The sequence below is a fragment of the Nomascus leucogenys genome, chromosome 18, assembly GCF_006542625.1.
Source record: "Nomascus leucogenys isolate Asia chromosome 18, Asia_NLE_v1, whole genome shotgun sequence".
Lineage (NCBI taxonomy): Eukaryota > Metazoa > Chordata > Mammalia > Primates > Hylobatidae > Nomascus > Nomascus leucogenys.
Window position 1 is genome coordinate 98,646,418 of NC_044398.1, and position 23,970 is coordinate 98,670,387.

The following is a 23,970-nucleotide window of genomic DNA, read 5'->3' on the forward strand; positions in this document are numbered from 1 at the left end:
CACTCTGTTGCCGAGGGTGTACAATGGCATGATCTCGGCTCACTGCAACCTCCAACACCTGGGTTCAAGCAATTCTCCTGCCTCAGCCTCCCAAGTAGCCTAGACTACAGGCGCGTGCCACCATGCCTGGCTAATTTTTTGTATTTTTAGTAGAGACAGGGTTTCACCATGTTAGCCAGGATGGTCTCCATCTCCTGACCTTGTGATCCACCTGCCTTGGCCTCCCAAAGTGCTGGGATTATAGGCGTGAGCTACCGTGCCGGGGCGATCCCCCCCCTTTTTTTTAAGAGATGGGGTCTTGCTTTGTCACCCAGACTGGAGTGCAGTGGCACGATCTTGGCTCACTGCAGCCTTGACCTCCTGGCCTCAAGCCATCGTCCTGCCTTGGCCTCCCAAATAAGTGGAATTACGGGCCACCGCACCCTACCCACAGTCATTTTTTACTTTTATTGAACACAAAGAAATTACTGAAATCGTGGGCCAGGCGTGGTGGCTGATGTCTGTAATCCCAGCACTTTGGGAGCCTGAGGTGGGAAGATCACTTGAGGTCAGGGGTTCGAGACCAGCCTGGCCAGCATGTCGAAACCCCGTCTCTACCAAAAATACAAAAAAAATTTAGCCGGGCATGGTGGCTCCTGCCTGTAATCCCAGCTACTCAGGAAACTAAGGCAGGAGAATCGCTTGAACCCAGGAGGCAGAGGTTGCAGTGAGCCAAAATCGCACCACCACTGCACTCCAGCCTGGGCGACAGAGCAAGACTCCACCTTGAAAACAAAAAACAAAACAAAACAAAAAACTGAGATCAGTGCAAGCAGCAGCAACTTCAAAAGTGAGTTAGGGCTGGGCATGGCAGCTCCCACCTGTACTCCCAGCACTTTGGGAGGCTGAGGCGGGTGGATCCTTTGAGGCCAGGAGTTCGAGAACAGCCTGGCCAACATGGTGAAACCCCCCCCCCCACTAGAAATACAAAAATTAGCCGGGCATGGTGGTATAGCAGGATGAGCCGCAGACAAGAACCCCTCAGACACTGAGTTGTAGAAGGAAAGGGCTTTACTCAGCTGGGAGAATTGGCGGACTCACAACTCCAAAAACCGAGCTCCCCAAGTGAGCAATCCCTTTCCCTTTTAAGGGCTCACAACGCTAAGGGGGTCTGTGTGAGAGGGTCATGATCAATTGAGCAAGCAGCGGGTACATGACTGGGGGCTCCATGCACCGGTAATCAGAACGGAATGGAACAGGACAGGGGTTTTCACGATGCTTTTCCATACAATGTCTGAAATCTATAGATAACACAAGCAGTTAGGTCAGGGGTTGATTTTTAACTACCAGGCCCAGGGCGCGGTGCTGGGCTATCTGCCTGTGGATTCCATTTCTGCTTTTTAGTTTTTACTTCTTCTTTCTTTGGAGGTAGAAATTGGCCGTAAGACAATATGAACCCAGGAGGTGGAGGTTGCACTGAGCCAACATCATGCCACCACTGCACTCCAGCCTGGGCGACAGACAGAACCAGACTCTGTCTTAAAAAAATAAATAAATAAATAAATAAAATAAAAGAGGCTGGGTGCGGTGGCTCCCAGCAATTTGGGAAGCCGATGTGGGTGGATCACGAGGTCACGAGTTCGAGACCAGCCTGGCCAACATGGTGAAACCCTGTCTCTAGTAAAAATACAAAAATTAGCCGGGCACGGTGGCGGGTGCCTGTAATCCCAGTTACTCGGCAGGCTGAGGTAGAAGAATTGCTTGAACCCGGAAGGCGGAGACTGCAGTGAGTGGAAGTCGCTGCACTGCAGCCTGGGCAACAGAGTGAGACTCCGTCTCAAAAAAAAAAAAAAAAAAAAAAAAAAAAAGAGACCGGGCACGGTGGTTCATGTCTGTAATCCCAGCACTTTGGGAGGCTGAGGCGGGTGGATCAGTTTAAGTCAGGAGTTCGAGACCTGCCTGGTCAACATGGTGAAACCCCCTCTCTACTAAAAAATACAAAAATTAGCCGGGCTTGGTGGCACATGCCTGTAATCCCAGCTACTCGAGAGGCTGAGGCAGGAGAATCTGTTGAACCTGGGGGGCGGAGGTTGCAGTGAGCCAAGATCGTACCACTGCACTCCAGCCTGGGTGACAGAGCAAGACCCTGTCTCAAAAAAAATAAAAATAATAAAATTTTAAAATTGAGTTAGGCAAATAAAATATCAAGCGGACAAGGCCTCAAGGGATAAGAGTCATGGACATAGCTTTAATTATCTTTGCCTGACGCCCAATACCTGAAAATTCAGATGTTCATGCAAGATAAAGAGGTAATTTTTTTCCTCCTCCCAGTCGTCACTCGTAGCATCCGGCTAAGCGGCTCTCCACCTTGCTCATTTTGGTCTAACTGGATTTACACAAATTCACTGTGCACGTGCCTGGGGCCCGCAAACCCGGAAAAGACGCCGAGTCCCGCGGGATCCAGGAGGCACCAACTGCGCCGGAGGTGGGGTTTCGGCCGACAGGTCGGGATTGGCGGCTGCAGCCAGGGGTCTTCGGACGCTGGGCTTCCGGGAGCGGCGCTCTGCCGGGTGGGGCCGGAGCTGCTGGGAGGGAGTTGGCGCCTAGAGCGCAGCTCCATCCCCGCCTCTGTGGTGGACTCGGCCGCAGAATCGGGGTCCGGGATCCTGGAACTTGTCCCGGCCAGGCCGCGGCGAGGAGGTCACTCCAGCCGGTGGGACCCGGGCCAGGGGGCGGGTGACCGGAACCGGGGGAGGCGGGAAGGAGGAGAGGATCGGGCCCAAGGGAGACGAGGTGGGTCGCGGGACCCCGATATCTCGGGACGGGCATCTTGCCGCTCCGGGCCCAGCCTCCCCCCTCGACACATAATCGGTGCGCAGACAGTGGAGGTGTCCGTTGCCGCTCCTGGCGGGAACCCCGGCCCCACCCCCAACTCCACGCCTCTCACTACCCCCAGATCTCTCTGGACCGCATTCGTCGCCTTCTCGTCCTCATGGTGGACAAGAAACTGGTGGTGGTTTTCGGAGGCACAGGTGAGCGAAACCCCAGAGCCAGGGCGCCTAGTCCTGAAGACCGCCCGTCCTGGGGTCTGCAGGGAGGGGTAAGGTCACTGGGACCCCCGACCCAGCTTGGGGCTGTGGTCGCAGGAACGAGGCCCGAATTGCTTTCCAATTTTTTTTTTTTTTTTTTGGACGGAGTTTTGCTCTGTCACCCAGGCTGGAGTGCAATGGCACGATCTCGGCTCACTGCAACCTCTCCCTCCCGGGTTCAAGCGATTCTCCTGTGTCAGCCTCCCGAGTAGCTGGGGATTACAAGTGCATGCCACCACGCCCGGCTAATTTTTGTATTTTTAGTAGAGACGAGGTTTCATCATATTGGTCAGGCTGGTCTCAAACTCCTAACCTCAGGTGATCGACCCGCCTCAGCCTCCCAAAGTGCTGACCCGCCTCAGCCTCCCAAAGTGCTGGTATTACAGGCGTGAACCACCATGCCCGACCTGCTTTCCAAATTAAAAAAAAAAAATTACTTAACTTACTTGAATAGGAGTACTTGAACATGATACCAAAATTAAATATTCTTCCTAGCCTCCTCTTCCACCTCATCTATCGCTGTTACCAAGTTTCTTGAATATCCTGCCAGAGTAGATAACATGTTACCATTTTTTCAAATGATAGCATATTATTTCACTCCTATTTTTTCTTATTTATGCATATTTAATATCTATAACAGCTTTATTGAGATATAATTCACATACTATACAATCTATCTGTTTAAAATGTGCAACTCACTGTTTCTAGTGTATTCACAGAATTGTACAACCATCACCACAATCAATTTTAGAAAATTTCCATCACTCCAAAAAGAAACTCTGGCCCAGGTGCAGTGGCTCAACCCTGTAATCCCAGCACTTTAGTTGGACCAAATGGGCAGATGGCTTGAGCTGAGGAGTTTGAGACCAGCCTGAGCAACATGGCAAAATCTCATCTCTACAAAAAATACAAAAATTAGTGGGGCATGGTGTCCTGCACCTATAGCTACCTGGGAGGTTGAAGTTGGAGTATCACCTGAGTCCAGCAGGTCAAGGCTGCAATGACCTGATTGTGCCACCGCACTCCAGCCTGGGTGACACAGTGAGACCTGATCTCAAAAAAAAAAAAAAAAAAGAATTCCATGAACCTGTGAACAGTTACTCCCCATTCTTACTCCTCCCAGCCAACCCCTAGAAAGCTCCAATCTACTTTTGGTTTCCATGGATTTGTCTATTCGGGACATTTCATATGAATAAAATCATAATATGTAGCCTTTTCTGTCTGACTTCTTTCAGTTAGCATGTTTTCAAGGTTTGTTCGTGTTGTAGTGTATGTCCGGGCTTTACTCTTTTTTTTTTTTTTTGAGACAGAGTCCCGCTCTGTTGCCCAGCCTGCAGTGCAGTGGCGTGATCTCTGCTCACTGCAACCTCTGCCACTCGGGTTCAAGCGATTCTCCTGTCTCACCCTCCTGAGTAGCTGGGACTACAGGTGTGAGCCACCATGCCTGGCTAATTTTTGTATTTTTAGTAGAGATGGGGTTTCGCCATGTGGGCCAGGCTGGTCTCAAACTCCTGACCTCAGGTGATCTGCCCACTTCAGCTTCCTAAAGTGCTGGGATTAGAGGCTTGAGCCACGGCGTCCGACCAACTTTACTTTTTTTTTTTTTTTTTTTTAAAGACAGAGTTTCTCTCTTGTTGCCCAGGCTGGAGTGCAATGACGTGATCTCTGCTCGCTGCAACCTCCGCCTCCCCGGTTCAAGCAATTCTCCTGCCTCAGCCTCCCAAGCAGCTGGGATTACAGGTGTGCACCACCACACCCAGCTAATTTTGTATTTTTTTAGTAGAGACGGTGTTTCACTATGTTGGTCAGGCTGGTCTCGAACTCCTGACAGCTTTACTTATTTTTATGGCTGAATAATATTCCACTGTATGGATAGACCACATTCTGTTTATCCATTCATCAGTGGATGGATAGTTGATTTATTTCGACTTTTTGGCTATTATGAATAATGCTGCCGTGGAACATTGTTGTATACTTTTTTCGGAGTCAGGGTCTTGCTCTGTTGCCCAGGCTGGAGTACAGTGGCTCAATCATCACTCACTACAGCTTTGACTTCCAAGCCTCAAGCAATCCTCCTGCCTCAATCCGAGTAGCTGGGACTTCAGATAAGTGCCAACAGGCCCAGCTGATTTTTTAATTTTTTGTAGAGACTGGGTCTCACCCTGCTGCCCAGGCTGGTCTCAAACTCCTGGCCTCAAGCAAAACCCATCCCCCTTACCCTCCCAAAGTGCTTAGATTACAGGTATGAGGTACTGTGCCCAGCCTCAGTCCTTATTTTTGATGCATTTCCGTGTAAATTGCAGATATGTGTACACCGCCCTTCCATACTAAAGCATGCATAACATTAGCTAGAATTCCGTATTTGTTTACAGATTTTTTTTTTTTTTTTTTTTTTTTTTTTGAGACGGAGTCTTGCTCTGTCGCCCAGGCTGGAGTGCAGTGGCGCAGTCTCGGCTCACTGCAAGCTCCGCCTCCCGGGTTCACGCCATTCTCCTGCCTCAGCCTCTCCGAGTAGCTGGGACTACAGGCGCCCACCACCACGCCCGGCTAATTTTTTGTATTTTTAGTAGAGACGGGGTTTCACCGTGGTCTCGATCTCCTGACCTCGTGATCCACCCGCCTCGGCCTCCCAAAGTGCTGGGATTACAAGCGTGAGCCACCGCGCCCGGCCTGTTTACAGATTTTTTTAAATTATGAGGTAAAATATACATATAATACAGAATTTTTTTTTTTTTTGGAGACAGGGCTTTACTCTGTCACCCAGGCTGGCGTGCTGTGGTGTGATCACGGCTCACTGCAGCCTCAACCTCCCGGCTTCAGGTTTTCCTCCAGCGTCAGCCTCCCTGGTAGCTGGGACTACAGGCACATGCCACCACGCCCAGCTAATTTCTGTATTTTTCGCCATGTTGCCCAGGCTGGTCTCAAACTCCTGGGCTCAAGAGATCTGCCTGCCTCAGCCTCCCAAAGTGTCAGGATTACAGGCATGAGCCACCGGGCCCAGCTGCAATGCACAAAAATCTTAAGGGTACATCTGACAGATGCGCATGCCTGTGTGACTCAAGCTCCATTGAGATCTGAATAAGTTTTTGTATTCCTTTCTGTTAACTACTTTTCTTTGTCCCGTTTTTGAGCAGATCTCAGTATGGTTGTGTATCTGAATATGGCTTTATATTCTACTTCAGGAAGAATTCAAATCCCAGCAAGATCTGAATATGGTTTTTTTCTTTTGTTTTGAGACAGAGTCTCACTCTGTCACCCAGGCTGGAGTGCAGTGGCCCGGTTTCGGCTCACTGCAACCTCTGCCACCCTGGTTCAAGCGATTCTCCTGCCTCAGCCTCCCGAGTAGCTGGGATTACAGGCTCCACCGCGCCCGGCCTAATTTTTTTTATTTTTAGTAAAGATGGGGTTTCACCATCTTGGCTAGGCTGGTCTTGAACTCCTGACCTCATGATCCACCTGCCTCAGCCTCCCAAAGTGCTAGGATTACAGCCACTGCACCCAGCCTGAATATAGTTTTGTATTCTACTTTTTTTACTTTATTACATCACAAATATTTTTACCTTTATGTTTTTGAGACCGAGTTTCGCTCTTGTTGCCCAGGCTGGAGTGCAATGGTGCAATCTCGGCTCACCGCAACCTCTGCCTCCCGGGTTCAAGCAATTCTCCTGCCTCAGCCTCTCCAGTAGCTGGGATTACAGGCATGTGCCACCATGCCTGGCTAATTTTGTGTTTTTAGTAGAGACAGTGGTTTCTCCATGTTGGTCAGGCTGTTCTGGAACTCCTGACTTCAGGTGATTTACCCACCTTGGCCTCTCAAAGTGCTGGGATTACAGGTGTGAGCCACCGCACCAGCCCCCACCCCACCCTTTCTTTTTTTTTTTTTTTTTTTTTGAGAGGGAGTCTCGCTTTGTCACCCAGGCTGGAGTGCAGCAGCGCGATCTGGGCTCACTGCAACCTCTGCCTCCTGGGTTCAAGCGATTCTCCTGCCTCAGCCTCCTAAGTAGCTGTGACTACAGGCGGGTGCCACCACACCTGGCTAAGTTTTTGTAGTTTTATTTTTATTTTATTTTATTTTATTTTTTTTTTTTGAGAAGGAGTCTTGTTCTTTCACCCAGGCTGGAGTGCAGTGGCGCGATCTCGGCTCACTGCAGGCTCCGCCCCCTGGGGTTCACGCTATTCTCCTGCCTCAGCCTCCCGCGTAGCTGGGACTACAGGCGCCCGCCAGCTCGCCCGGCTAATTTTTTGTATTTTTAGTAGAGATGGGGTTTCACCGTGTTAGCTGGAATGGTCTTGATCTCCTGACCTTGTGATCCGCCCGCCTCGGCCTCCCAAAGTGCTGGGATTACAGGCGTGAGCCACCACGCCCGGACAGTTTTTGTATTTCTAGTAGAGACGGTTTCACTGTGTTAGCCAGGATGGTCTCGATCTCCTTACCTTGTGATCCACTCGCCCTGGCCTCCCAAAGTGCTGTGATTACAGGCATGAGCCACCGCGCCTGGCCTTTTTTTTTTGATACAGATTCTCGCTCTGTCACCCAGGCTGCAGTGCAGTGGCGCAATCTCAGCTGACTGCAACCTCCGTCTCCTGGGTTCCAGCAATTCTCGTGCCTCAGCCTCCTGAGTAGGTGGGAGTACAGGCATGTGCCGCCATACCCAGATAATTTTTGTATTTTCTGATAGAGGCGGGGTTTCACCGAGCCAAGATCGTGCCACTGCACTTCAGCCTGGGTGATAGACTGAGACTCCATCTCAAAAAAATAAAATAAATAAAATAAAAATACTTGAATGAGAATCGTCGCTGAGAAGGTTTCCTGGATGTTTCTTGCTGTGGTGGAGCACTCCCTTCGGGGTTTCGCTCTTCAGTGGGACTTTCAGGCAGGTCTGACCTGAGAGGTATTTTTGACTGTTTGTAGGTGCCCAGGGTGGCTCTGTGGCCCGCACACTCCTGGAAGATGGGACATTCAAGGTTCGAGTGGTGACCCGAAACCCTAGGAAGAAGGCAGCAAAGGAGCTGAGGCTGCAAGGTGCAGAAATAGTGCAGGGAGACCAAGATGACCAGGTCAGCATGGAGCTGGCCCTGAATGGGGCCTACGCCACCTTCATCGTGACCAATTACTGGGAGAGCTGCAGCCAGGAGCAGGAGGTCAAGCAGGTGAGGGCAGGCGGGAGCTGCAGGGAGGCCGGGCCAGGCTAGGAGCAGAGGGCCTGAGAGGAGCTCCGCCACTGCAGGGAGGGCCAACCACTGCAGGCCTTTTCCTCTTCTTCATGCCCCGGCCTGCTCTAGGCTTTGAAGCAGGTGGACGCTGTTGCTTTCTCATCCAATGCCTTTTTTTTTTTTTTTTTTTTTTTTTTTTTGAGGCAGTCTCAGGCTCACTGAGCAACCACACCTGGCCTGTTTGTTTTTTTTTTTTTAATCAAAAATGTTAGAAGTTTTTTTTTTTTTTAAATAATTTCCACTTTTGTTTTAGATTCAGGGGGTACACGCACAGGTTTGTTACACTGGTATACTGAGTGATGCTGAGGTCTGGGGTGTGACTGGACCTGTCACCCAGGTAGTGGGCACAGTACCCAGTAGGTAGGTTTTCAACCCTTGCCTCCCTCTCTCCCGTGGTCCCCAGTGTCTGTTGTGGCCTTCATGTCCACGTGTACCCATCCAAACTTGTTATTAGCCTTGACCCTTTCTTCAATTATGGTCTTACCTAGAAGCCCATTATATAGAGCGGACAAAGACAACTTCTCTGATTAACGCAGATCTTTTTTTTTTTTTGAGATGGAGTCTCGCTCTGTCGCCCAGGCTGGAGTGCAGTGACGCAATCTCGGCTCACTGCAACCTCCGCCTCCCGGGTTCACGCCATTCTCCTGCCTCAGCCTCCCCAGTAGCTGGGACTACAGGCGCCCGCCACCACGCCCGGCTAATTTTTTGTTTTAGTAGAGACGGGGTTTCACTGTGTTAGCCAGGATGGTCTCGATCTCCTGACCTCGTGATCCGCCTGCCTCGGCCTCCCAAAGTGCTGGGATTACAGGCGTGAGCCACCGCAGCCGGCCAGATCTTTTTTTTTTTTTTAAGACGGAGTCTCATTCTGTCACACAGCCTGGAGTGCAGTGGTGGAATCTCAGCTCACGTCAACCTCTGCCTCCCAGATTCAAGCAATTCTCCTGCCTTAGCCTCCCGAGGAGCTGGGATTACCGGTGCGCACCAGCACACCCAACTAATTTTTGTATTTTTAGTAGAGATGGGGTTTCACCGTGTTGGCCAGGCTGGTCTTGAACTCCTGACCTCAGGTGATCTGCCCACTTTGGCCTCCCAAAGTGCTGGGATTACAGGCTCTTATTTCTTTTATTTATTTATTTATTTTTTGAGACCAAGTTTCGCTCTTGTTGCCCAGGCTGGCGTGCAATGGTGTAATCTTGGCTCATGGCAATCTCCGCCTCCCGGGTTCAAGTTATTCTCCTGCCTCAGCCTCCCAAATAGCTGAGATTACAGGCATGCGCCACCATGCCCGGGTAATTTTTTTGTATTTTTAGTAGAGGAGGGGGTTTCTCTATGTTGGTCAGGCTGGTCTCGAACTTCCGACCTCAGGTGATCCGCCTGCCTCGGCCTCCCAAAGTGCTGGGACTACAGGCATGAGCCACTGCGCCCAGCCCAGCAGGTCTTATTTCTAATCCTGATGATTCCGTGTGGGCTTCCTGGTACTGTCACGACAAAGGACCACAATCCACGTGGCTTAAAACCATAGAAATCAGCTGGGCGCAGTGGCTCACGCTTGTAATCCCAGCACTTTGGGAGGCCGAGGCGGGCGGATCACTTGAAGTCAGGAGTTTGAGACCAGCCTGGCCAACACAGTGAAACCCCATCTCTACTAAAAATACAAAAAGTAGCTGGGCATGATGGCGGGCGCCTGTAATCCCAGCTACTCAGGAGCTACTTTTTGCCCCGGAAAGCCCAGGCAGGAGAATCGCTTGAACCCGAGAGGTGGAGGTTGCAGTGAGCCGAGATTGCGCCACTGCACTCCAGCCTGGGCGACAGAGCTAGACTCTGTCTCAGAAACAAGAACAAAAACCACAGAAATCAATTCTTTAATATTCTAGAAGCTAGAAGTCCAAAATCAAGGTGTCAGCAATGTCACCCTCTCTCCAGAGGCTTTGAGGCCAGGCTTGGTGGTTCATGCTTGTAATCCCAGCACTTTGGGAGGCTGAGGTGGGCAGATCACTTAAGGTCAGGAGTTCAAGACCAGCCTGACCAACATGGCAAAACCCTGTCTCTACAAAAAATACAAAAATTAGCCAGGCATGGTGGCGGGTGCCTGTAGTCCCAGCTACTCAGGAGGGTGAGGCAGGAGAATTGCTTGAATCCAGGAAGCGGAGGCTGCAGTGAACAGAGATCGCGCCACTGCACTCCAGCCTGGGTGACAGAGCGAGAGTCCATCTTAAAAAACAAAACAAAACAGAACAAGGGGTTTGAGGGAAATCCTTCTTCACTGTTTCCGGCTTCTCATGGCTCCAGGTGTTCCTGGGCTTGTGACTACAAAGCTCCAATCCCCACTTCCCTCTTCGCATGGCCTTCTCCAGGTGTCGTCTCTTCTCCCGTGTCTTATAAGTACCCTGGTTACTGGATTTAGGGCCCATCTAGTTAGTGCAGCATGTTCCCATCTCAAGATCCTTCATGTAATTACATCTGCCAAGACCCTTTTTCCAAATAAGGTCACATTCACAGTTTTCAGGAGTGAGGATGCGGCATATCTTTTTGGAGGCCACCATCCGAATCCCTGCATCACCTCATGCGGTAGGTAGTGTTGTCATCTGCATTTAACCAACGAGGTCAGGATGGTGCCTTCACTTCTCTGGGGTCACACAGCTCGTACATGGCAGAGCCTGATTGGAACCTAGGCAGCTGTGCTGCCTCTGTATAGCCTTCCAGGGCTCTCCAAGGAAGATGGGTGAGCTCCATGGACAGGGTGTTCTCACACCAGCAGAGATGGGACGTGTGCATTGTCCTTTGGGCCTCCATGCAGGCCGTCCCCCTGCAGCCGACCTGCCCGCCCCTCCTATGTTGCACATGGTGGGCCAGAGTCGGTGGCTGGTAGAAGGCTTCCGGGGCTGTGTTAACGGGCGCGGTGTCGTGTGTGAACATCATTCCGGGAGAGGGGGCCTCCTCAGGGGTAAGTGGGGTCTGGCTGTTAACCTCGCAGATGGTGGCCGCTCCGGGATTAGAACACTGGGGACGTGACCAGGGACAGACGTCCTTCCTCTGAGCCTTGTGGTCTCTCCTTCCCTGCCCTCCAGGGGAAGCTGCTTGCTGATCTGGCCAGGCGCCTGGGCCTCCACTATGTGGTCTACAGCGGCCTGGAGAACATCAAGAAGCTGACGGCAGGGAGATTGGCCGCCGCGCACTTTGACGGCAAAGGGGAGGTGGAGGAATATTTCCGGGACATTGGCGTTCCCATGACCAGTGTGCGGCTGTCCTGCTATTTTGAGAACCTCCTCTCCCACTTCTTGCCCCGGAAAGCCCCAGACGGAAAGAGCTACTTGCTGAGTGAGTGCCCTTCCTCGCACATGGTGAGGCAGAGCTCTCGCCTTGTAAAGCCGTTGGTGTAGCAGACCGCGGGCCGCTGTCACGTGGTGCCAGGTTCAAGCCGTGGCTCCCTCACGTTAGGCCCAGGACTGAGCACGTCCTGTTAGCTTGTGGGGCCTCAGCTTCCTGTTCTGTGAGATGGGCTTTATACCAACGTTCGCAGGGGTGGCAAGATCTACTGAGATGATGGGGACACGATATTCGCTTGGTCCATTGGAAGGCTTTACAGAGAGGACCTAGTGATTGTCAGTTCTCCTTCAAAGATGAGGAGGAGGGCAGGGCACCGTGGCTCATGCCGGTAATCCCAGCACTTTGGGAGGCTGAGCTGGGGAGATCACCTGAGGTCAGGAGTTCAAGACCAGCCTGGCCAACATGGTGAAACCCCGTCTCTACTAAAAATACAAAAATTCGCTGGGCCTGATGCCACCCACCTGTAGTCACAGCTACTAGGGAGGCTGAGGCAGGGGAATTGCTTGAACCCAGGAGGTGGAGGTTGCAGTGAGCCGAGACTGTGCCACTGCACTCTAGCCTAGGCGACAAGAGCAACACTCTGTCTCAAAACAAACAAAACAAAACAAAAAAACCAAAGACAAGGAGGAGAGGATTTGGAAAATGAAGTTCAGTTGCAGATTTCACAAACTAGGAAAGCTCTTTCTTCTCAGTGCCCATCGGGGCTATAAACAGGTTAGGTGCACTGGCCCTGGCTGGGAAGGAGGCTCACCCAACCTGTGTCCTGCTGGTCACTCAGTGATCAGGGCAGGAGGGGTTGGGCCTCTGGCTGGCCACTCCTTCCTCTGCTTGAATGCCAGGTCACCCTCGAATAAGGGCCTGCGGGGCTGCAGATAGCCCATGGGAGTTCTGCTCACTTGGTGGGCCGAGTCTGGTGGTAGCAGTAGCCCCTTGGTACCACCATTTATTATAGTTTGCAAAGCTGGCCGGGCACAGTGGCTCACGCCTGTAATCCCAGCACTTTGGGAAGCCGAGGCGGGTGGACCACCAGGTCAGGAGTTCGAGACCAGCCTGGCCAGCATGGTGTGAAACCCCATGTCTGCTAAAAATACAAAAATTAGCCAGCCCGGTGTGGTGGCGCACGCCTGTAATCTCAGCTACTCAGGAGGCTGAGGCAGGAGAATCGCTTGAACCCAGGAGGCAGAGGTTGCAGTGAGCCGAGATTGTAGCACTGCACTCCAGCCTGGACGACAGAGCGAGATCCCGTCTCAAAAAAAAAAGGCCAGGCGCGGCGGCTTATGCCTGTAATCCCAGCACTTTGGGAGGTCAGGAGATCGAGACCATCATGGCTAACTTGGTGAAACCCCTGTCTCTACTAAAAATACAAAAACTTAAGCCGGGTGTGGTGGCAGGCACCTGTAGTCCCAGCTACTCGGGAGGCTGAGGCAGGAGAATGGCGTGAACCCGGGAGGTGGAGCTTGCGGTGAGCCAAGATTGCGCCACTGCACTCCAGCCTGGGCGACAGAGTGAGACTCCTTCTCAAAAAAAAAAAAAAAAAAAAAAAACCTGCAGTCAGGGATATCTCCTGCTCCGGTCTCTGAGCTCTGCACCCTTGAGCTCCCAGATGATCTGAACAGGAAGCTGCATTGGCCCCTGTCTCTAGGTAAGGAGGATGGGACCCGAGCATTCCATTCCACAAGCCACACCCAGACACTTGCCAGCCTCCCCATCTACGAAACCTCAGCCTGGAAGGTTGCGAGTCATTCATTCATTCAGGATTTATCACAGACGTGCTGCTCTAGGCCAGCCGTTGGTGTCCGGTTAATCAGGATTCCTGGTAAGCGAGTTGGTATTTGCAGTATCCACCCAGAGGTGGACATTCCAGCTTCCAGGAATTTGGGATATGACAGAGTTCTTCCAGCTGGTGCCTCGGGATCAGCAGAGACCCTGGGCTCCAGCCACACTCTCTGTAGCAGCTTTCAAAGTCCTTTTCCTTTGTCCCTTCTCCGTCATCCTAGTGCTCAGAGAGCTGGGCAGGCCCATGTTCTTAGCCCCATTCTAGGAATGCAGTGACCCAGGCTCACAGAGCCTCAATAGCCTGCCCTAGGTGGCAGTACCCGGATTCCATCCCGTTTCCTGACTCAATTCCACTGCTGCCTCTGTGCTACCACAAATAGCAAGACTTGTCTTAGCTATGCCCGAGTGCTGGAGTGTGCAGCTGACTGCTGGGAAGAACCAGCTTGCACCCTTTGGAGAGGGGCTCTGTCCCTACCTGTGTCTGCCCTTGGGACATGTGCCAGCTCACATCTCTGCCCCACAGGCTTGCCCACAGGTGACGTTCCCATGGATGGCATGTCCGTGTCCGACCTGGGTCCTGTGGTGCTCAGCCTGTTGAAGATGCCAGAAAAATACGTCGGCCAGAACATCGGGCTGAGCACTTGTAGGCACACGGCCGAGGAGTACGCTGCCCTGCTCACCAAGCACACCGGCAAGGTCGTGCACGATGCCAAGGTGGGCCTCCCGCCCCAGGGGACTGAGGCATCCTCGTCAGGGCTTTCTGGCTCCCATAGGGAGGGTGTATCCAGGGCTGCCCACCCCTCTGGGCAATGGATCTAAATTCATTTGTTCATTGTCAAAGTTTATTTTCTGCTGTTCCAGGAGCTAAGTGGCCACAGAGTGAAATTTCTGACTTAGATGTTTTGACCAAATAGAAAAGCTTCCAGGAGGAGGGGGCCATAGGAGCCAAGGCGAGGAGGGGTGAAAATGCAGGCCCTGCTGGGCTCCTCTGTGGGAGGGGATTTGAAGGGAAAGAGTCTGGAAAGATAGGCCCAACCCCTCCCCTGTGGGAGGGGATTTAAAGGGAAAGAGTCTAGAAAGATAGCCAGCCATTGGCCTGGCTGGGTGGGCAGGAGGCCTACTGGACAGACTCTTGGGTACCTGGTTTCTAACGTTTGTTATTGCCATTAGGAAAGTAAGACATACTCATTAAAGAATCTGGGAGGCTGGGTGCAGTGGCTCACGCCTGTAATTCCAGCACTTTGGGAGGCCGAGGCAGGTGGATCACCTGAGGTCAGCAGTTCGAGACCAGCCTGGCCAACATGGTGAAACCTTGTCTACTAAAAATAAACAAATTAGCCAGGTGTGGTGGCAGGCACCTGTAATCCCAGCTACTTGGGAGGCTGAGGCAAGAGAATTGCTTGAACCCAGGAGGCAGAGTTTGCAGTGAGCCGAGATGCCACTGCACTCCAGACCGGGCGACAGAGCGAGACTCCAACTCCAAAAAAAAAAAAAAAGAATCTGTGAAACACTGGAGTCCTTAAAAGGCAAAAGTTGGGCCGGGCGCGGTGGCTCACGCCCGTAATCCCAGCACTTTGGGAGGCTGAGGCGGGCAGATTACAAGGTCAGGAGATCGAGACCATCCTGGCTAACACAGTGAAACCCCGTCTCTACTAAAAATACAAAAAATTAGCCAGGCGTGGTGGGCCTAACTCCTGGGCTCAAGCGATCCTCCCACCTCCACCTCCCAAAGTGCTGGGATGACAGGTGTGAGCCACCGTGTCTGGTCAAGCTTTGGTTTTTGAGCAAGAAAGTGATGCAGGCAGGTCTCTGATTTGGAAGGGACTGAGATATTTTCGTCTCATGATCTGAAAATAATAGTCTTTTTATTTATTTATTCATTTTTGAGACAGGGTCTCACTCTGTTGCCCAGGCTGGAGTATGGTGGTGTGATCTCAGCTCACTGCAACCTCCACCTCCTGGGTTCAAGCGATTCTCCTGTCTCAGCCTCATAAGTAGCTGGGATTACATGCACCCACCACCAGTCCTGGCTAATTTTTGTATTTTTGGTAGAGACGGGGTTTTATCGTGTTGGCCACGCTGGTCTCGAACTCCTGGCCTCAAGAGATTTGCCTGTGTCAGCCTCCCAAAGTGCAGGGATTACGGGCATGAGCCACAGCATCTGGCCAAGAACAATCTTTAAACTGATCTAGAATGTCAGGCAGGCTCAGGAGAGCAGCAGTTTCTGAACTTTTGGCTCTTAGTAGAAGTTTTCAAATGACCTTGTACTGAGGACCTGGGTCAGGGACCGAGATAATAGTGGCTCTGGGTGTAGCAGGTCGGGAGACCCCAGCCCATCCGGCCTCCCCGCCCCGCCACCTCCCGGGGCACTGGAGGACACCAGCCACGACAGGCTCCTCTGCTTCCAGATGACTCCTGAGGACTACGAAAAGCTTGGCTTTCCCGGTGCCCGGGACCTGGCCAACATGTTCCGTTTCTATGCCCTGAGACCTGACCGTGACATACAGCTGACCCTGAGACTCAACCCCAAGGCCCTGACGCTGGACCAGTGGCTGGAACAGCACAAAGGGGACTTCGCCCTGCTGTGACTTGCCCGCCTTGTGGCCCCTTGTGGGGGGTCAGGAGCACCAGAGGGGCAGAGGCAGCAACATCTGAATAAAGCCATTGTTCTCCCAGATGGCTTCCAGGAGAAAAGGACTCTGCTTCCAGGACTTGGGTTGGGGTGGTAGCTGTGTACCAACACAGCAGTAAGGGGGGGTCCAGGGCTGTACCAACACAGCAGTAAGGGGGGGGTCCAAGGCTGTACCAACACAGCAGTAAGGGGGAGTCCAGGGCTGTACCAACACAGCAGTAAGTAGGGGGGGCACAGGGCTGTACCAACACAGCAGTAAGGGGGGTCCAGGCTGTACCAACACAGCAGTAAGGGGGGGCCAGGGCTGTACCAACACAGCAGTAGGGGGGTCCAAGGCTGTACCAACACAGCAGTAAGGGGGAGTCCAGGGCTGTACCAACACAGCAGTGGGGGGCACAGGGCTGTACCACGCAGCAGTAAGGGGGGCACAGGGCTGTACCAACACAGCAAGTGGGGGGGCACAGGGCTGTACCAACACAGCAGTAAGGGAGGGTCCAGGGCTGAAAGGATCACTTGGTGACTGGGACAAGTGACCTAAACGTGTTTAGTCAAACAGATGTGAAGTGGCCTGTTCTGACCTCGGCTAGCAGAACAGCTCTGACCAGCAGCCTCTGTTCCCACATTTGAAATTCATTCACAGATGGGGACATAGCACAGGACACAGAGGAGCCCCAGGAGCTGAGCTTCTGACACACCCCTTTCATCTCGAGTTAGTGAGGCATCTGCACATGTGAGCTGGAGACAGGCTCTACAGGGAGGCAGGGGAGATACGGGCTTCTCCCTTTCTCTCCTCATCCTTGTCCTGGAAGGAACCGGCCTTGGGGTGCCATCCTGGACACAGGTGAACTTCAAACAGGTTGGAAAAAGGAAAATCGGATGTGGCAGAGCTGTGGTCCACAACGCACAGTTAATTGGACACTGCTGGGAAAAGGTGACACTGCCTGCAGCAAAGGCTGGGAAGCAAAACTGAAGGAGAAACAACCCACCTTGCTTGCTGGGGTGGGTCACAGAGAAGAGAGACAGGCCGAGAGACCAGTAATTTGCCTGAGAGTTTGTGGTCCATGGCAGCTCCATTTTTTTTTTTTTTTTTTTTTTTTTTTGAGACAGAGTCTCACTCTGTCACCCAGGCTGGGGTGCAGTGGCACGATCCCAGCTCACTGCAGCCTCCACCTCCTGGGTTCAGGTGATTGTCCTGCCTCAGCCTCCCGAGTAGCTGGGATTACAGGCATGCACCATCACACCCAGCTAATTTTTGTATTTTTAGTGGAGACGGGGTTTCACCATATTGTCCAGGATGGTCTCGATCTCTTGACCTCGTGATCCGCCCGCCTCAGCCTCCCAAAGTGCTGGGATTACAGGCATAAGCCACTGTGCTCGGCCAATTTTTTTTTTTTTTTTTTTTTTTTTTTTTTTTTTTTTTAAAGAGTCAAAGTCTTGCTCTGTTGCCCAGGCTGGAGTGCAGTGGCACAGTCATAGCTCGCTGCAGCCTTCACCTCCCACGCTTAAGAGATCCTTCCACCTCAACCTCCTGAGTAGCTGGGATTACCGTACAGGCGTGAGCCACCGAGCCCAGCAGTTCTGTGAATTTCAAAAGGTTTAGGTTTGTGTGACTACCATCACAGTTTTTATTTTTTTACTTCCCCACCCTTGCTCTGGCACCCCCAGGCACAGAAGTTCATTCTATCCATTGACTGAAGCATTTCTTTGACAATTTACCAGTGTGCTGGGCCCTAAATACAATGTAGCAAAAAAAGTTATGCTCCCTGCCTTGAGGAGCTTATATTTAGTGGGAGAGCCTGATAGAAACACACAATAAATAGTTATAAATCCACGCCTGTAATTCTGGCACTTTGGGAGGCCGAGGTGGAGGATGGCTTGAGTTCAGGAGTTCGAGACCAGCCTGGGCAAAGAGCAAGACCCCATCTCTACTTAAAAAAAAGAAATACGAAAGAAACTAGGGCCAGGCACATGGTGGCTCATGCCTGTAATCCCAGTACTTTGGGAGGCCAAGGCAGGTGGATCACTTGAGGTCGGGAGTTCAAAACCAACTTGGTCAACATGGCAAAACCCTGTCTCTACCAAAAAATACAAAAATTAGCTTGGGCATGATGGCGTGTGCCAGTAGTACCAGCTACTCGGGAGGCTGAGGCAGGAGAATCAGTTGAACCCAGGAGGTGGAGGTTGTGGTGAGCCAAGATTGTACCACTGCACTCCAGCCTGGGCGACAGAGGGAGACTCTGTCTCAAAAACAAAAAAACAGAAGAAATGGTGGCAGGTGTGGTGGCATGTGCCTGTACTCCCAGCTACTCAGAAGCTGTGCTGGGAGGATCACTTGAGCCCAGGAGGTCAAGGCTGTGGTGAGCTGTGATTGCACCACCACAAGCCAGCCAGGAAAAGAGTGAAAGCCTGTCTCAGAAACAAAACAAAACCCAAAAAACAAATTGACATAAGGGCTGCAAAAAACAAAACAGAAAGGATAAATAAATGGGGACAGGAGCAGCATCAGGAGAAGTGACCAGTAAGCTAAGGTCTGTGGATCATGCCCTTGGCCATATGACTGTGGACCCACTTCGCCTTTTACATTCCCAGCTGGCCAATTTGTGACCCTTCAAGAGTCATGACAAATAAGCAGAACTTCTAGTTAAAAGATGAGACCTGCACAGTATTTATTAACAAGCAAGAGTGTGAAACAGCCCACTTGCAGGAGCCGTGCAGCTGCCGTCCTCCACATCAGAGCCAGCTCTGCAGTGCTGCGAACACAGAGGGGCAGGGGTAGCTGGAGGTCTGTGGGCCTTGAGAGGATTCTTGCACACTGAGGGGGGTTTGTTTGACATGGAAGGAAACAAAGGCCAGTCCACCAGAACCCAAAGGACTATGAGTGAGGAGGGGTTTCAGGTTGGAAACAGGCCAATCCCAGGCCTGAGGTGGGGATGGGGCTCAGGACCAATGCCTGAGAGCTTGCCTTGTCCACCCTCCTAATGTTTTTTTTGAGATAGAGTCTCACTCTGTCACCCAGGCTGGAATCCCGTGGCGCAATCTTGGCTCACTGCAATCTCCGCCTCCAGGGTTCAAGCGGATCTCCTGCCTCAGCCTGCCGAATAGCTCGGATTACAGGCGCCCACCACCATGCCTGGCTAATTTTTGTATTTTTAGTAGACAGGGTTTCACCGTGTTGGCCAGGCTGGTCTCGAACTCGTGACCTCATGACCCACCCACCTTGGCCTCCCAAAGTGCTAGGATTACAGGTGTGAGCCACCACGCCTGGCCCACCCTCCTAATGTTTAAGCAAGTGCCAAACATGCACCTCCCACAGGCTCATGGGCCTAAAGATACTTTATTTTCTTGAGACAGGGTCTGGCTCTGTCACCTAGACTGGAATGCAGTTGCATGATCACAGCTCACTGAACCTTGAACTCCTCAGCTCAAGCAATCCTGCCACCTCAAGCTTTCTAAGTAGCTAGGACTACAGGTGCAAGCCACCACTCCCAGCTAATTTTTAAAAATTTTTTGTAGAGATGGGGGTTTCACTCTCTCGCTCCTGGACTCACGCAATCCTCCCTCCTTGGCCTCCTAAAGTGTTCGGATTACAGGCGTGAGCCACCATGCCTGACCCTTTTCTTGTATTTTAAAATAGATACTCCTACTCAGAAGCTATAAAGAAGTCTGGTAACAAATACATCAGGAGCACAAATGGAAATAAACCAAACCCAGGCCTGGAAAGGGCACTGAATTCTACAGCTGTTGCACGGCCACTTTTTTTTTTTTTTTTTTTTTTTTTTGAGATGAAGTCTCGTGCTGTCGCCCAGGCCGCGGTGCAATGGCATGATCTCCAATCACTGCAACCTCTACCTCCTGAGTTCAAGTGATTCTCCTGTCTCAGCCTCCTGAGTAGCTGGGATAACAGGCGTGCGCCACCACGCCTGGCTAATCTTTTTGTATTTTTGTAGAGACGGGGTTTCACCATGTTGGCCAGGCTGGTCTTGAACTCCTAACCTCAAGTGATCCACCCACCTCAGCCTCCCAAAGTGCTGGGATTATAGGTGTGTGCCACCTTGCCTGGTCATGCACAGCCACCTCTAATCCCTTGAGGGAAGAATGCTTCAACACAACAATGGTTTCTGTTTAGCAAGAAAATCCACCTTTCTCTTCCAAAGTCTTTCTCTAGACTTCTGCTTTGAAGCAATAGGACATGAATGAGATTCAGGGCGACTGTTCCAGGACTATGCCCAAGCTTTCACAAGAGACACGGTCTAGCTCCCCACTGCTGTATCCCCAGGAACTAGAATAGGGCCTGGTCCATACTGAGTGTCCACAGTAGGCAGGCAATCAGTATTTCATTGATGAAAATACTGGGAAGTATCTGAGATGAGCAGAATGTCACTGCTGAGTCTCTCCTGTCCGTCAGCTCTTTCCCAAGTCTCTTCTCCACCTGACCCAGCGAATAGACTCTCATCTCACCTTGCTCAGCCCGGAGCGCCAGGGTGGACTGAGCTGTGTATCAGGGCCCCTCTAGCCATGCCAGGCATAGAGCTTGGCTGGGAACCCAGAGTAGCCAAACTATAATACATAAAAATTTTGGCCAGGCATGGTGGCTCACACCTGTAATCCCAGCATTTTGGGAGGCCGAGGCAGGCGGATCACCTGAGGTCAGGAGTTCAAGACCAGCCTGGCCAACATGGTGAAACCCCCCCCCCATCTCTACTAAAAATACAAAAATTAGCCAGGCATGGTGGCATGCACCTGTAGTCCCAGCTACTCAGAAGCCTGAGACAGGAGAATCGCTTGAACCCAGGAGGCAGAGGTTAGCAGAGACAGTATCACTTCACTCCAGTATGGGCGACAGAGCGAGACTCCATTTCAAAAAAAATAAAATAAGATTGAATGTAAAATATGCAAAGACTGAAAAGAATGGAGGGAAACAATCCAGTGAGGGAGACTGAAATGCAGGGACCCAGGGACATTGGCCAGCTCTCACAGCATGGGGTCCCAAGGAAAAAGTCCCATCCAGATTCTAGAACATTCACTCACATGGGACTGTTGCATCATGGCAAGCACCCTGCTCTGGAATCCGAGTGAGGGTCAGCACTGTCGGCACCCCAGACCCGTCTGCCTCTGTGCTCTGGGTGGCTGTGAGCACAGGGTGAGGCCAGCCAAGTCTCCTGTAACCCCCATAAGCCACCTGCAGACGCTGTCTGAATTCTTACAAAGAAGAAATGACCAAAATTTAGGTTTTAAATATCTTTTTGCAATAGATAATCTTATTTACATTAATACAGAATCATTTTACATTCCTAAATCAGACACTAATAGATGCTTTATTTTAGTGAATTATAAAGGAAAACAAAAAGGAAACTGTTGAGAAATGTTCTTCATTAACCTGTCTGACGACAGCCCGAGGATCCTGAAACACATGGAAACTGTGACATGCTACCAGCAGAGGCTGGGGAATGGGGGTTCTGCTCTCACTGAATGGTAGGGAACCTTCAACTGCTTAGCCTGTGCTTTCCTTTTCTGAATCAACATTTACACAGGAAAATACAATGATTAGCACTGAATAATTTAAACACACTTCAGAAAATAGATGTCAACAGTGTAAGTGGGAGAACCAAGCCCCTGGCTAGCAACGGTGGCAGGGCTTCAGTTCCCAAGGCAGCTGAAGTCTGGCCAGCACAGTGCTGCAGTGGGCTGTGGCTCAGCAGAAGGGCAGGAGCCCTCCATGCCTGGCTTACAACAACAGGACTCAATGGTCAGGGACAGGTGGCCATCCTGGATGGGGTGGGAGCAAGGACTGTACATCCTGACAAGGATCACAACCCACACGGTCAGGAGCAGAACCCACAGGGACTCTCTGGGCCTCTATGTACCTCCCAGGCCCCGATTGTGCAGCTGCTTGGTACCCCAGGAATAAAAACTAACTGAGCAGAGCAGCTGACGCCTCAGCAGGGCCCCTCATCAGGGGAAGACGGTGCTGGTGGGGCCTGGGGGCCCCAGGCTCCCAGTGAAGACAACCTGTCAGGAAGAACTCATTCTGGAACCTCCCGGAGGTTTGCTGAGAAGGAAATTAATCACTTCGTAACTTGATGCAGCTTAAGGCTTCATTTCTAAGCTGTAAGCATGGCCTTTAATTAAGATCTCCACAACATTCAATTCCAAATTAGAGTTTTAGCCCTGCAAGAGTCTAACCATCTCCCTCTGCCTGAGCCAGGGGCCGTCACCTACCCATGGACAGGAAACTGCCACCAGCCTTTGGGGCTGCATCCTACTGCCCGGGCTGTCCACTGTGACCTTTCCGTGGAGAGAGGTGTTGTCCATGATTTTGCTGTTGCCAAGGCTGTCCAGAGGCTCTGCGGGTGGGAGCTCAGTGCTGCTATTCTGGAATCCTCCCGTCTCCCAGGTGCCCTGGCCCTTGGAAAGGCTGCTGCTTCCCGGCCTAGTTTCCAGTGGATCTTTTTCCTGAGCCAAAGAGATAGGCTGTTACCTTACACTCAACATCTCAAGGGAACACACCCTTGTGGGGAGCGTCTGTTAATCCCTGGAAAGCAGCTGTGCCAAGAGAGGGGCGAGAACCCCAGCCGATGAGATAAGCATAATAAACATAAGTGGGTCCCAAGATGACACGGCGAGCAAGCGCTACCCCGGAGCAGCCCCCAGGCTTGCACAGCCCTGCGCTGTCCATGCAGGAGGACAGCTTCCAAGCAGGCAGGACGTGAGGAGATCTGAGTTCTAGGCCTGGCTCTGCCTGACTCGCCCTCTTGTGACCATAGGCAAGCCGGACCCACCACTGCAGGGGGGCTGTACAACAGCCCCCAGCATCGCCACCTCCCCAGGAAGAGGACACAGCCAGAGGCTGGGCGCGGCAGCCTAGCAAGTCCTGCACTACAGGCTGATTGCCACGTCATCTATTCCCTAGGCTGAGAGGCCAGCTCCTAGTGGAGCTAGGTTTACCACACCTTGGACTGGCACCTGTTCCAACTCCTGGGGGTGGGGGCACAATATTGGTTAAAGTGGGAGAAAACCAGGATTAGTTCACAGAGGAAAACAAAGGGAAAAAAACCTCCAGGGTTTTCCTACCTCGGCTGGGATATCAGGAGGTAAAAATTTTCTTAAGTTTGGAAAGGAATCCCTCCTCGTCCTCCCCAGCCTCACGCCTAGCCTTGCTTCCTGCGGAGCTATCCATGGTGCTGCCACCTGGGCACAAACAGCAGAAAGAACTGGCATCAGGGGCCCGCACCTCCACAGTCACATCCCAGGGCCCACCTACCCCCCCCCGGCCACCCAGGGGCCCACATTCAAGGAACGGCCAAGTGCCACCTCAAGAAGAGTGAGGGCCACTCCTAAAATGGCACAGGATGCCTCACCTGGCAGATGACTGAGATGAAAAGGCCACTCAGAGCCTGAGGGTCTCCCAGCTGCTCTTTTAATCATGGACCCACAGCAGGGAAACAAGAAATAGAGACGGACTATGACAGCTGTCTCTATCTGAACAACAGTGACAAAAACACAGTCAAGTGCCAGGCACCTCCCAGGCCAGGCCACACACTTCCTTACAGGCAAATTTCACAGATGCAAAAAAACAAAAAAGGAGGCACAGAGAGGTTACAGGGTTTACCCAAGGCCACAGAGCCAACAAGCGGGAGGGAGGACTGAGTGCAAGCCCGTGCAGTCTGACTCCAAAGCTGAGACTCAACCACCATGCTATTGGCTATAAGAAGGTAAATAATGACTGCCAAGAAAAACCCTACTCTAGACCAACTGACCAGATTCCATGCTGCTGGGCACGCAAAGACCCTGCAGAACAGCCCATGTGGGAGTCACGGCCACACACAATCCTCTGTCACAGGCAATCCATCTCATCCCTCACATCAGCAGTCTATCTCCCTGAGCGAGTTGTCCCCATTAGGGGCACCTAACCTAAGTGCTCTCAACCTAGGGAAGCTGTGCTGCAATTTCTTT

At 51.8% G+C, this 23,970-nt stretch overlaps 2 protein-coding genes across 17 annotated transcripts in view; one reads left to right on the top strand and one right to left on the bottom strand.

Moving 5' to 3' along the window:
* Nucleotides 1-2,213: 2,213 nt before the first annotated feature.
* Nucleotides 2,214-16,062, top strand: NMRAL1 (NmrA like redox sensor 1). Of its 13 annotated transcripts, none has more exons than XM_030798820.1 (7): nt 2,214-2,483; nt 2,936-3,011; nt 7,981-8,219; nt 11,351-11,600; nt 13,252-13,425; nt 13,909-14,099; nt 15,794-16,062. In XM_030798820.1, the coding sequence occupies exons 1-7, from the start codon at nt 2,268-2,270 to the stop codon at nt 15,971-15,973; spliced, it is 1,326 nt and encodes a 441-aa protein (XP_030654680.1). In that variant the 5' UTR covers nt 2,214-2,267; the 3' UTR covers nt 15,974-16,062. The 13 variants fall into 13 exon arrangements, with proteins under 13 accessions (XP_030654680.1, XP_030654681.1, XP_030654682.1 ...); XM_030798826.1 differs by having other exon boundaries at nt 2,381-2,464; XM_030798823.1 differs by having other exon boundaries at nt 2,459-2,692.
* Nucleotides 16,063-21,240: 5,178 nt separating this feature from the next.
* DNAJA3 (DnaJ heat shock protein family (Hsp40) member A3) overlaps nt 21,241-23,970 on the bottom strand; it is a 33,520-nt gene continuing 30,790 nt past the window's right edge. For 2 of the 4 annotated variants that reach the window (XM_030798835.1, XM_030798836.1), the window contains one exon: nt 21,241-22,470. In XM_030798835.1, the coding sequence (XP_030654695.1) occupies nt 22,448-22,470 (23 nt within the window). In that variant the 3' untranslated portion in view covers nt 21,241-22,447. Of the gene's footprint in view, nt 22,471-23,087; nt 23,206-23,970 lie in introns of those variants that run through there. The other 2 variants (XM_030798833.1, XM_030798834.1) reach the window with 2 other exon arrangements.

Bases quoted from the DNA above. Each gene is read 5' to 3' on its own strand.
- NMRAL1 (XM_030798820.1), top strand. From the start codon at position 2,268: ATGTTCATGCAAGATAAAGAGGTAATTTTTTTCCTCCTCCCAGTCGTC. The intron at 11,601-13,251 runs GTGAGTGCCCTT...CCCTGTCTCTAG, and splicing joins CGGAAAGAGCTACTTGCTGA to GTAAGGAGGATGGGACCCGA. The intron at 14,100-15,793 runs GTGGGCCTCCCG...CTCTGCTTCCAG, and splicing joins AGGTCGTGCACGATGCCAAG to ATGACTCCTGAGGACTACGA.